Below are 11877 nucleotides of genomic sequence, written 5' to 3'. Positions count from 1 at the left end.
GGTGCGTGCCACGGGAGTGTTATGGACGTGCGCCGATCGCTCCTGGAGCGGCAAAAGCCACATACATAAAAGCGGCGGGACCCGGCATGAGAGCTGAATTAATCGGACACGTAATGCATGGACAGATCGCTCCCATTGTTGTCCTGCCTTTGTTTTCTGGCTGACAACATAACCTCGGGAAAGTCATAGGTTTTATTATTTTAGCAGAACATGCTCTCAATACTCTGCAGTCAGGCTTTTGTTTCAGAGGTCCACTTCCCTGCCAGTATCCGCTCTTTCGGTCTGTCTTGGCGATAGACTCAAGTGCGCCGTCATGTCGGGCTATGCGCGCCCGACCGGAAGTCAGCCAATTGAAATGATGGATATGCGAGAAGTTCATCGGTCTGGGGAGAATGAGACCAGACAAAGAGCAAGCTCGATATCCACTGATGAAGATGAGGAAGAAAATGATGCATTGCTAACAGACCCGTTTGAACCATTCGGTGACGTCGAGCCAGCAACAGGGAACATCCTCACCTTTCGTGCCCTGATTGTGGGCTGTCTATGTGGAACGCTTGTGAACGCCTCCAATCTGTACCTTGGGCTCAAGGCTGGTTGGACTGACTCTGCCAATATTTTCGGGGTAGGATACGACACTGACCGTGTGCTCGGTCTCACTGTAATCTACATTTGGTGCAGTCCGTTAACTCCTTTCCTAGTCTATCATTGGCTTTGCCATTCTGCAGCCATTGACGTCGTATTTGACTTCTTTGGGATACCAGAGCCAGCATTTTGGACCTCAGGAGAATAATATCGTCCAAACTGCGGCTACCGCTGCTGGGGGATTGTCCAATGTCTTTGTCTCCGCTATACCTGCATTGTACCAACTGGGGTTACTCACCACCCCCAGTAAGGACTTTGCACGTTTAGTAGCTATTACTGCAGCTGGAGGATACTTTGGTCTGCTCTCCGCGGCTCCCTGTACGCAATAAGCTGTCCACCCTTATACTATCAGAGAAAAGCGACAGTTGGTTGACCTTACGTTGATGCTGCAGTGCGGAAGTTTTTCATCTTTCAAGTAGCAAGAGAACTCCGGCTTATCTTTCCTTCGTCGGCGGCAACAGCTATCACCATCCGAGGCATGCATCTTGCAGCCAGTGGTGCATACGAAGCTCGGCAGAAAATGCGAACTCTGGCGTACAGTTTCATCTTCGCTATGCTGCTGCGCGTAGTGTCCCAATATGCCATTGGTATCTTATGGGTATGCTTTGCCGTAGTCTGACACAGTCACCCCATTGTGAGACTATAATTAAGACAAAGTGCTGACCTTTCCCTGTTACGCAGGATTGGCATATTTTCACTTGGATCGCGTCAACTGGCTTTATGGCAGACACAGCCATGGCGATAGAAAGCTGGGGCTGGTTCATTGAATGGACGCCAGCCTTTATCGGGTCTGGAATGCTGGTTGGTATGAATGTAGCTGCGTCCTTCGTTCTTGGATCAATCCTTGCGTGGTAAGTGTAAACTGCAGTTGCCATCCTAACCCATACCCATTAAGGTTTTTTGCTTACGAACTATCCTGTAGGGGAGTCATAGGACCCTACTTGGTATCTCACGGATTGGCGTTCGGAAAAGAGGCAGCCTCAGCTGACGGGCTCGTCTCCTACTTCTCCTTGTCAGCTGAGTATGCAGATGCCCAACATCCCAGCCCTCGGTACTGGCTCCTGTGGCCAGGAGTCGTGTGCATGATAGCGGCGGCGTTCACCGGTAGGATTTCTGCCTCATCTCCATCATAAGTGTTACCGCCATGAACTACGCTTACTGCTTCTGTAGAATTATTCTGCCAATGGCGGGTTATCTGGATAGCCGCCCGCGGCTTTTGGCAAGCACTCAAGACACGACGGCAGAAGGAATACACTTATACGACCATTGGTGGGGAGAAAAATCTTGCCAATGAGGACGACATCCGATTGTGGATGTGGCTACCCGGGCTAGTAGTGATAATAGTCGTTACTTGCTTCATCACGAGCGTGCAATTTGAAATGTCTGTCGCAGAAACATTACTTGCACTCACTCTGGCGTTTCTTCTCTCACTACTCGCGATTCACGCTTCTGGAGCGACCGGTCTGAGAACCCTTTCATGCTCATCCGCAAAGGAACGAGACTGACAGATACAATAGACACTGTGCCACTCTCATCTCTCTCTAAAGTGTCCCAAGTTGTCCTCGGAGGGACTACGCAAGGGTCCGCGAGCATCGCAAGTGCGCAGCGTTTAAATCTACTTGGCGGAGCTCTTACCAATATCGGGGCGAATCAGGCATGCGGTATGCTCTTTACCATATGTCTAGAAGAACTAACTCGATAAACAATAAATCCTGACATCCATCTAGATCTTATGGGCGATTTCCGCGTGGGCTTTCTTCTAGGCACATCACCACGTCCTCAATATGCTGCCCAGATGATAGGGACATTAGTCGCTGCCCTTGTGGCCCCTACAATGTTTCTTATCTTCGCTTCTGCGTACCCCTGCATTCTGTCAGCTGAAGACACTGCTGGAGATGGCGGAGACTACCAGTGCGAATTCCCAGCACCCAGCGTCGCCGCCTGGCGCGCTATCGTCCTCGCCGTGACAAAGCCCGAATCACCGATACCGCGAAGCAGCTGGGTGTTTTCCATAGCCATGGCGGTATTGGCCAGTGTGATGGTACTGGTCAAGAATCTCTTTAACAGCACATGGAACCGAATTCAGCCATATTACCCCAATATGATGATTATGGCGATGGCGTTTACTCTGCCGTCAACGCAGTACGGAACGGCAATGTTTATTGGAGCCGTGATTGCCTCCGTATGGAAACGGAAGTGGCCTGATGGGTTTGAAAAATATGCCTATGCTGTGGCAGCTGGCGCCATGGCTGGAGAAGGCATTGGAGGGGTCATCAATGCTATCCTATCCGGTATCGGGCTGGACGGCGGAAACTTTGGTACCACCGTTGGTACTCCATGAAAAACTATTCCGAGACGGAAGAAGATAAGGGAGGAAATATTGTCGCGAATACAGAGGCCTGGGACTCAGTCTATAATATAGAAATGGTGTTACGATCCATGTTTATTATATATTCTAAAAATATAGAAAGCACTATTGATTCTTCAGGTATGTATGTGCCTCTTTTTTAAAGATTGACTGGATAGATAGAACACCGTGATATACTGACTTCTTCAAATATCTGTTAAAGACATTGTACGCCCTCTAAGGCGATAACTACCCTTTGAAAAAAGGCTACTACGCCAAGAAAGATACTCCTTGACCTACATAATACATCCATCTCTCGTTTGAAATAAAGTAAGAAAAATAAATTGTTTCATCAAGCCATTGGACCACGGTGGGCTTATCAAAATCTCAGTCAGAGTTATATACAGACAGATGTGTCGAATTCCAGTCCCATTTCCATCCATGCAATGTATGCAATGTATGCTTCCGGGGTAATCCAATTCGCTTCAAGTTACCACCCTCCGCGCTGTGAAGGATACCAGGAATTAGCCTATGAAAGAACCTGAAGGCAAGATGCTGACTTACGTTGTCAAGACCACCAGGGTCTTCTGCTTAGTGACGGCCAGGGCCTCCAGGGCCGCCGTGACCACCGGGGCCGCCTCCATGCTGACCACCAGGACCACCATGGCCACCAGGACCACCGGGACCACCTCCGTGCTGGCCACCAGGACCTCCATGCTGACCTCCAGGACCGCCAGGAGCACCGCCTTGGTGACCGCCAGGGCCGCCGTGGTTGCCTCCTTCATGGCCGCCGTGACCACCCTGAGGGCCGTTCTTATGTTCGTCATGGTGGTGGCTGAAGAGACCCATTATGTCTGTGTGGGAGTGTTTATGAAGTTGGTAGATTGGAGAAGAGGAATGAGGAAGATGGTTATGAGTGAGTTGTCTATCTCCAAGTACAGGGGTGCATTTGGCACCCTTTTATAGCCAACAAGCATGACGCCAAGCAATACGGAGTAGATCTCCTGCTTTTGAAGTCTGAAGTTGTTGATGCTGGTTCCATCGCGATGGAGCAATTGTGGCGATATTGCTAAGTAAGCGGAGCATCTTGCTCAGCCTTACCCCACAGCCTTAGCCCACCTATGACGCGGCCATGTGTTCTACCCTTGCTCCGAGCCCTAAGAACTCGCACGCTAGTCCTACTCACGGTTAATGCGATTCAATAGATAAGATATAGTACGTGGCGGTGACGGTGGGGAGATTCGGTGCCCGATTGTTGGGTTCGTGGCCCCTTGATCAGATGCCTTATTTGTTAGGATTCCTATTGTGGTTCCGATGGGGATTCGGATCTTTCTAAGAATAGGAGGGAGGTGTCCAGGGCTTTGCGTTTCGATTCGATATTTGATGTCATTCCAATCATTCAAATCCCGGGAATCGTGGTACGTAGAATGATGCTATCTCATCGTGGGGTGATAGACCGAGATTCCAGACCGCGTAGAGTAAGTCGGTGTGAGGAGGGGCTAACTACTGGAGGATTCAAGGATGACCTCAACCTCCATATTTGCCAATCATGCTGGCGAATGGCGTTTCTGGATCTGACTATACGTATACCCACTCCGTGGTGTAAATCGATCTACGCCGTAGCGCATTTGGCCCAAGATCGCCGAGTTCCTGCCTCTGGCCCTCCTCAGATCCTCTACCCCCGAAGTATGTTCATAGTTTTGAAATCTACTCCGTGATGAAGAAATCAAATCTCACTCATAATATCAACTACCGAGGTCTAAATTCTTCCTTTATGTGTCATTCTGGAAGGGAAATTGGCCGTTTGAAGGTATAGGCCAAAATATCGCACAGGTCAATAGAGGCTAAGACTATTCGAGGTTAATTCAATCTGGACATATTAGCTAGTTATGTGCCAGCTTATTTGATAAAACCGGGTTATAGAGTAGCCTGTAAAGCCTGATAGGTGCAAATACTGCTATTGCCAATTGTTCAGCAAAGGCTAAGAAAGTAACCAATACAAGGCATGGATAGGAACTGCACCCATAATGAATGACTTGGAATAGAATTAGTGATAGCCGATAAGGGTGATTGGAGTGTAAATTACACGAACCCAGCAGATAATGAATCAAACTTACTGTTGGATAAGGGACCCCGGCTCCAATAGTAGTAAACCGAAAAAGGGTCCGAGGCTGGATATTTCTTTCATTTAAACATTGACATTTAAGTCGGGAGCTGGTCATACTGGACGGAGCCAGGCAGCTGTTTGATTAATATAGGGTTAATTGTTTCACAGGACAACATGAATTAATGCATTAGTCAGATTAATCAACGCTACCATATATCACTATGTTATTCAAGCCCGCCATGTTCAATATGAATACCTAAGAATAGAAGCTGGAAACTTTTTGAAACACGGTTGTTGCTCAAGTCTTTGTTTCTTGACCAGGAGAAAGAGATTGGACATCCAATGAGGTTGAATAAACAGCCCTACAGCAGCCAAGACAATTGCCCGTTCCGAAATTGACAGGACGCACCCTTCTCTAGGATCTTGAAGTTTACAGTTTCATCTCTGTTTCTCCCTACCCATGGCAATGGTATACCCTCTTAAAGATCCTCCCATGTGTTTTATCACAATATAGAGAGTCAAGACTAGACAAATTGACCTATTCCACTACTCAAGCTACGATGTATTGCGACTCCTAAAGTATCACAAATCGATTTCATCCCTGACAAGGCAATTACACCAAACAATGCCTTCCAATAGAGATTCTTTCTGGCGCCTGGTGACCCTAATTTGTTATTGTGTGTGTGTGCCAATGACAATAGACGTCTCGATCCTTCATTTCCCACATTACCCTGGATGGCATGAGCGCCCAGAAAATGGTTCATCTTAAAATTCTTCTATAATGATGCATACCCCATAGCCTCCTGATCAATAATGAGTTTTCGTGCATGCTATACTCAACAAAAGATCAATGATGGCGAGCAACCTCATGTTCAGAATGCTACAAGTCCCTCTTTTTGCGTTTCTTCTATCCTTGTGTCTGGTATTCCCCACGGCACATGGTTGGAGAAACATAACCGACATTACAAATGCATATCAAGGCATCTACTGGTGGACTGCCCTCGTGGAATGTCCAGCGGAGCGCTTTGATATACTGGTTGAGTCTACTCGGATGATGTTAGAATTGACCAAGAGGACTACCAAACCCATGGACACGCCGGGATGGCAGCGTTTCTTCGCTGCTGATCCACTGGGAGTGGAGGGGTGGGCTGTGAGTTTCGTCTTTGGGCAGAATTCTCATATCCATCAACGGTCCCTTGTTTGCTAACTCAGTTCTTCCGATCGATAGTCCGAAAAGCATAAGGCTCACTACCTCCAAGTTCATAGTAAGCCGTCGCCACCAGTAAGATGAGTGATATACACTAATGAAGGTGCTTGATTAGACGTCATGACTCAAGCCAATATGTTTCCTCGCCTAGGAAGGTCGGCGAAGATAATAGGTATGGAGACCATCAAGTTAGATATCGCTGCGCCTCTGAGCGTGAGTCTGTTTGTACTCAACCGGGAGTGTATATATCCGATCCCCTGACCATGACTTCCTGTACTTATTGACTCTGAATAGGTACACCTTTACTAAAAGAACTACTCGTAGTAAGTCCTCATGACTCCATATATTTAATCTGTTAGTCCGGAAGAATAATTGAAAATACCAATGCAGGAGTTGAGATGTTCTTCTGTGATGGATTTTTTCGCCACAAGTACCTGAATGACATAACAAATGGCGAGAAGAAACGTGTCGAAAGCTTACCTGACCTGGTTAGCTACGAGCACTTGCTGGCTCATGAATGGACTCACGTTGATCTTCTTGGGTCTTCAATCCAGTGTGAGCTTCTACCTTGTCCCTACTTGAACGGCTGAGGCATAACTGAAATTTATCAGTCATGGACCTAGAGGTGCGGAATCTCGATCTTGGAGTCCAGTCAAGAGTATTTCCTATGTCCCCATACCACGTGTCATCGGCTAACAACTTGTGTAGAGAGCCTTTGGTGCTCAGTGGGCAAGCGTCCTTGCATGGTACGGGCCGAGTCTTCCGCGCATAAACGTCAAGTATAATGGTGCGTGAATCCACGAATGCGACTATCACGATGACTCCACGCTAACCTTGACTACCCAGCGGATAACTACGCCTGGTTCTGGACCAACAACTGGTTCAACGAAAAATGGGATTGGAAAGATAACGGGTTTGATCCCAAATATGCCCCCGAGAACACGACGAACGCCCTTGGTGGCCCCGAGAACATCTCTGGTCCTGGGCTTGGAATCATGAATCCGGAGAAGAATCAAACCACTGAACAGAAAAATTGTCATGCCGCCGCTAATGATCCCCGCGAGGTGTTCTGTGACTATCTTGGAGAGCCCTATAGCGACTGGCTCAAGGATCGCGAGAAGCCCTTCACTTCCGAGGGTGGTTGTGAGCTGACGTAAGTTTTCCTTTCACTGCGTTAACATGTATGCTTTGGGAGGATACTGATTGTTTCTACAGGAAGCAATGCTGGAGCTCCTTTGGTGATTATGCGATCGATCCAGGTTGCGTCTGTAAATGTGACGGTGAAAAAACTCCGCTGTCTGATCCTAAGTGTGCTGGGTTCAGAGGAGGTCCTCCTGGAAGTCATTCGCATGCTTAGTTGACGTGGGCGATTGTTGACTGTTTATTATTCTTCTTCTTCTTTTTCCTCTTCATTTTATGACCATTTTTTTCTTCCCTATTTTTATGATGCTTTATGACAGAAGCCAGGCTTCACGGATATATGTATTGGTTGTTCAGAGTAGGTTACATGTGAAAAATATATGCGACGCTGTACATTAACTTCACGTAATGCGAAACGGACCCTAGAAAATGAAAATCTAACAACATATAAAAACACAATCTAACCATTTACCCTAGTGATTAATATTCAATACTTCGCTGCAGACATAAAGTTCTACGATTTACTAATCACAGCCTCGGCCCGTCGGAATCGATTACAAAATAATCCCATCCAACATCCTCCAAAACGTCTATTTATAATGATATCAACCACTCTCCCCGCACCCCACAAACCCCAGAAAACACTAGCAACACAAACCCACCATGTCTCACAACCCCAAGAACAACCCCGTGCTGGCCGTAGTAGGCGTCGGCCCGGGCATCGGCGAAGCTGTCTCGCGCCACTTCGCCTCAAAAGGGTTCAGCGTAGCCCTGATCGCCCGAACAGAAGACAAGCTTCGGAAAATCCAAGACTCAATCAATGAGTCCTATCCCAACTCGGCAAAATACTATGTCACCGATGTCCGGGATGAATCGAGCGTGATCAAGACTTTTGATTCCATTAAGGAGGATCTCGGCCCGGTCCATGTGCTAATCTATAATGCCGGGTCGAGACGCATTCGTCCGCGGACTATTCTCGAGACGTCGTCGGAGGAATTTGAGAACTTCACCCGCATTAATATGTTCGGGGCCTTTTTTGCTGCCAAATGTGTCTTACCTGATATGTTGGCCGCTGGGACGGGCACTATTATCTTTACCGGTGCCACGGGGTCCATTCGTGGGAGTCCTGGGTTGAGTAGTTTTTCGCCGGGGAAGTTTGGGCTTCGGGCGCTGTCGCAGATCATTACCAGGGAGTTTCAGAGTAAGGGTGTTCATGCGGCGCATCTTATTGTTGATGGGCCTGTGCAAAGTGATATTATTGGGGGGTGGTTAAGGAAGAAATGGGAGAGGGAGGGTGAAGAGGAGAAGTTGAAGGAGATGCATCGCTATGTTATGCAGCCCTCCGATTTGGCGGAGATTTATTGGTTCTTGTATACTCAGCCGAGGAGTACGTGGACGCAGGAGTTGGATGTTAGGGCTGAGAGGGAAGAGATGTTTTCGAAGTTGTAGTTTCTCATGTCTGATTTCTATTTGTATCTTTGGCTATGTGTAGGGAGGTGTGAGATATTGAGCGGGGAGAGGAAGATATGTACGTCATACTCACGATCGAACCAGATATTAGTCTTAGAATTGTTGTCATGGAAGAGACAGTCAGACTTGCAACTGCCAGAATGATACCAGCTCCGCCTCCTGTTGATATTCCCAAGTCGTACGAGACACTTCTTCTGACTGATGTCAAGGTATCGCATCATCCGGAGGGTGCCCCGGTAGAAACGCCAGTAGTGGTGGTGACACTGAATCGACCGGATAAGAACAATGCATTCTCCACACATCTCATGGACGCCTTTGAGAAGCTCTATCCCCTGTTTGACGTACACGAGCGCGTCAAAGTCGTCGTGTTGACCGCGACAGGGAAAATCTTCTGTGCTGGCGCCGACCTAAAGGAACCGTACAAACCAGCCAAGGAGCGACCGCTCGACTTTCGCGACCCGTAAGTATCCATATACAAAACACCAGACAGACATACTAAGCATGCAGTGGCAGTCGCATGGCCCTCGCCATCTACCGATGCCGCAAGCCCACCATCGCCGCCCTCCAAGGATCCGCCGTCGGCATAGGCATCGCCGTAACCCTTCCCTGCGCGATTCGCATAGCATGCGAACAAGCCAAGTACGGATTCGTCTTCGCCCGTCGTGGACTTACCCTGGAATCCTGTTCATCGTTCTTCCTCCCCCGTCTGATTGGATATTCACACGCAATGTTCTTGTTGACCACCGGCCATATGTTGCCGCCCACATCGCTGCATTTCGGGTCGCTGTTCGCAGAGACTCGACCTGATCCGGAGCAGGTGCTTTCTCGTGCGCTAGAACTGGCGACGGAGATTGCGGAGAATGTTAGTCTGTTAGCATGGCATCTGAATCATGCGTTGATGTGGCGGAATCCCGGGACTGCGGAAGGAACTCATATTGTTGATTCAACGGTGATCTATCATATGTTTGATGGGAGGTATGTATTCGCTTCTGGAACGATGGGATAACTATGGCCACGTGAGAGTTGTCATTAGTGCATACTGACATGTTCCAGGGACATGGAAGAAGGGACCAGGTCTTTTCTAGAGAAGCGAAAGCCACATTTCACGGCAACCTTGGAGGACGCGCCACCGAATTACCCGTGGTGGACTGAAATTGACACAGGCCGGAGAGTCCGGGCCTCAAAGCTGTAATGTTAATGTTACGAACGGCGATCTCCGTGTTGTCATTGGCGGATTATCTAGTTTATCGCAATCTGATATGAATGAACGGAGTAACTCAGAAGTGAACAACAGCAAGTCAAGTGGCACAAGGAAAGTATGCCACGAGTGATTGACATGATGAAGCGGGATATGCTGTAGAATTCTCCTTGTTCAAAGAAAAGTTGTCCCCTCGCACGGCAGCTTAATTTAAGATCAGGTGGTGGCGTCCTACCTGACTCGATATACCCACACAGCAACTGGCACATCTAAATAAAAATAACGGGACATTGGACCTGGATATCCTTAAGTTTAATTAGCTACCCGCGGAACAACTGACATCTAATGGGGAGCCGTCTTTATTAATTTAGCTCAGCGAGCCACGAGGCATATCAATAGTTTGTTTCATGTATAGCGAGTGAACGGAGCAGCTTCCGAGAGCGACACTTCCTGGTTGGCTAAGAGGACTTTCAGAGGAATATGCGATTTCTATTTCGGGCATAACTATGTGGTAAGGTGAGCTGCTATGGGCTACTGCGATGTACTAGCTAGGAGTATGCAGACATTTACCTACTTAGGACATTTCCGGATAATCTAGGATTTCAAGACAACTAGCACGATCTTGTAGGGCATGTTCCAAGGTGAAATTCGGGCATTTAGTGACAAAACCGACACTGGTCTCGGTGCCAAAGTGGTAACTCCAAGGATGTTCCTGGTATGAATGGTCTTACTATGTTACTTAATGAATATACATTTTAGGGTTTGTGGTCGGGCAAGGACGGCATCCGTGTGGAGTGGAGAATACACTAGTCTCACAGTACTACTAGGAGACGATGTGATATTTTACCAATCATACTATCGTGCTTGAGCAAGCCCATCGCTGGAAATGAGCCATTCGAGGTTGATCAACTTGGCATGACGGGTTGTCCCCTTTGTTGGTATGGAGGGTAATAAAATAAGCGGATGGAAGAATGTTCAGTAGTCGTCAGCCACGAAAGTCTATGATTCGGAGAAAAGACGGAAGGATCCGTGGGACCGGACGGGAGGTTCCTGTTCCTGATCCTGATATCAACACTGCCGAACTATAGATAAATAATTAATGATTTATAGGGTCATACTTAGTTTTGTCGCTAGAATTGATAAAAAATAGTAGACCATTCGGGAGGAATTATGAAAGATTATTTCATGCATTCAGGTCGTACGGAAACTTCACAAAGAGCATTTCATTAGTCAGATGTCGAAGTTTAAAGTGTTTGTTCTTTTTTTAAAACATTGGAAAAAGAAGGCAAGTGAAGTTGCTGAAGTGGACGGTCTGGCCGACCGTACTGTGTTTGTTTGTTGTTTGTTTACACTTCCAGCCAGTCAGATGACATTCCTGCCTCGCACCGGGAAATCAGCACCTCTCCTTTCTTTCCCTCTAACTTTCGCTGTGTTCTCAAATGTCTATTGACCACCCAGCTGATTATCTATCGGTCGACAACTCACTCCTGCTTATCGGACTAGTCCACACGGAGCAACTACGCCGTTGCCACACTTACTCCACCGCGTGTCTAGACTCGACTCAGCCCACATAGCCGATGCGAGGAATTCAGGCACTAAATTGGAGCCCGTCCGGTGCAAAATTTCGTCCGCCTATGGGATTGGACATGGCCCTCAGATCGGCTGTCTCTTCCGCAGCTGTCACTGGCTGATTCAACGGTTGCTCGGAAAGGGTCTGCGTGTCTCGAAAATGCGAGCAAGTATCGCGCTTGGAATGAATAACAACC

General features: G+C 47.8%; 5 protein-coding genes across 5 annotated transcripts; 4 read left to right on the top strand and 1 right to left on the bottom strand.

The window, feature by feature from the left end:
• Positions 1 to 313: 313 nt before the first annotated feature.
• F9C07_2230168 (OPT oligopeptide transporter protein-domain-containing protein) lies at positions 314 to 2983 on the top strand (the record flags this gene model as incomplete). The annotated part of the gene is made up of 8 exons (XM_041291066.1): positions 314 to 622; positions 699 to 960; positions 1035 to 1240; positions 1324 to 1493; positions 1565 to 1746; positions 1813 to 2103; positions 2160 to 2303; positions 2370 to 2983. 8 exons carry the CDS (start codon positions 314 to 316, stop codon positions 2981 to 2983), a joined length of 2178 nt encoding a protein of 725 aa, XP_041143962.1.
• A 393-nt stretch (positions 2984 to 3376) lies between these two features.
• F9C07_4261 (uncharacterized protein) lies at positions 3377 to 3816 on the bottom strand (the record flags this gene model as incomplete). Its single annotated transcript, XM_041291056.1, has 2 exons — positions 3377 to 3494; positions 3554 to 3816. The coding sequence occupies 2 exons, from the start codon at positions 3814 to 3816 to the stop codon at positions 3377 to 3379; spliced, it is 381 nt and encodes a 126-aa protein (XP_041143961.1).
• Positions 3817 to 5949: 2133 nt separating this feature from the next.
• F9C07_2104159 (uncharacterized protein) lies at positions 5950 to 7660 on the top strand (the record flags this gene model as incomplete). Its single annotated transcript, XM_071508968.1, has 9 exons — positions 5950 to 6246; positions 6325 to 6378; positions 6459 to 6516; positions 6598 to 6626; positions 6663 to 6858; positions 6915 to 6928; positions 7012 to 7090; positions 7150 to 7456; positions 7519 to 7660. 9 exons carry the CDS (start codon positions 5950 to 5952, stop codon positions 7658 to 7660), a joined length of 1176 nt encoding a protein of 391 aa, XP_071364764.1.
• Positions 7661 to 8106: 446 nt separating this feature from the next.
• Positions 8107 to 8892, top strand: F9C07_4259 (putative short-chain type dehydrogenase; the record flags this gene model as incomplete). Its single annotated transcript, XM_041285399.1, has 1 exon — positions 8107 to 8892. The coding sequence occupies one exon, from the start codon at positions 8107 to 8109 to the stop codon at positions 8890 to 8892; it is 786 nt and encodes a 261-aa protein (XP_041143959.1).
• Positions 8893 to 8969: 77 nt separating this feature from the next.
• F9C07_4258 (ClpP/crotonase-like domain-containing protein) lies at positions 8970 to 10105 on the top strand (the record flags this gene model as incomplete). The annotated part of the gene is made up of 3 exons (XM_041291065.2): positions 8970 to 9373; positions 9421 to 9888; positions 9967 to 10105. The coding sequence occupies 3 exons, from the start codon at positions 8970 to 8972 to the stop codon at positions 10103 to 10105; spliced, it is 1011 nt and encodes a 336-aa protein (XP_041143958.2).
• Positions 10106 to 11877: the final 1772 nt, after the last annotated feature.

This window comes from Aspergillus flavus, chromosome 3, assembly GCF_009017415.1.
Source record: "Aspergillus flavus chromosome 3, complete sequence".
NCBI classification, from domain to species: Eukaryota; Fungi; Ascomycota; class Eurotiomycetes; order Eurotiales; family Aspergillaceae; genus Aspergillus; species Aspergillus flavus.
Note: the sequence above shows the minus strand (reverse complement) of the source record. Positions and strands in the feature narration are given on the sequence as shown.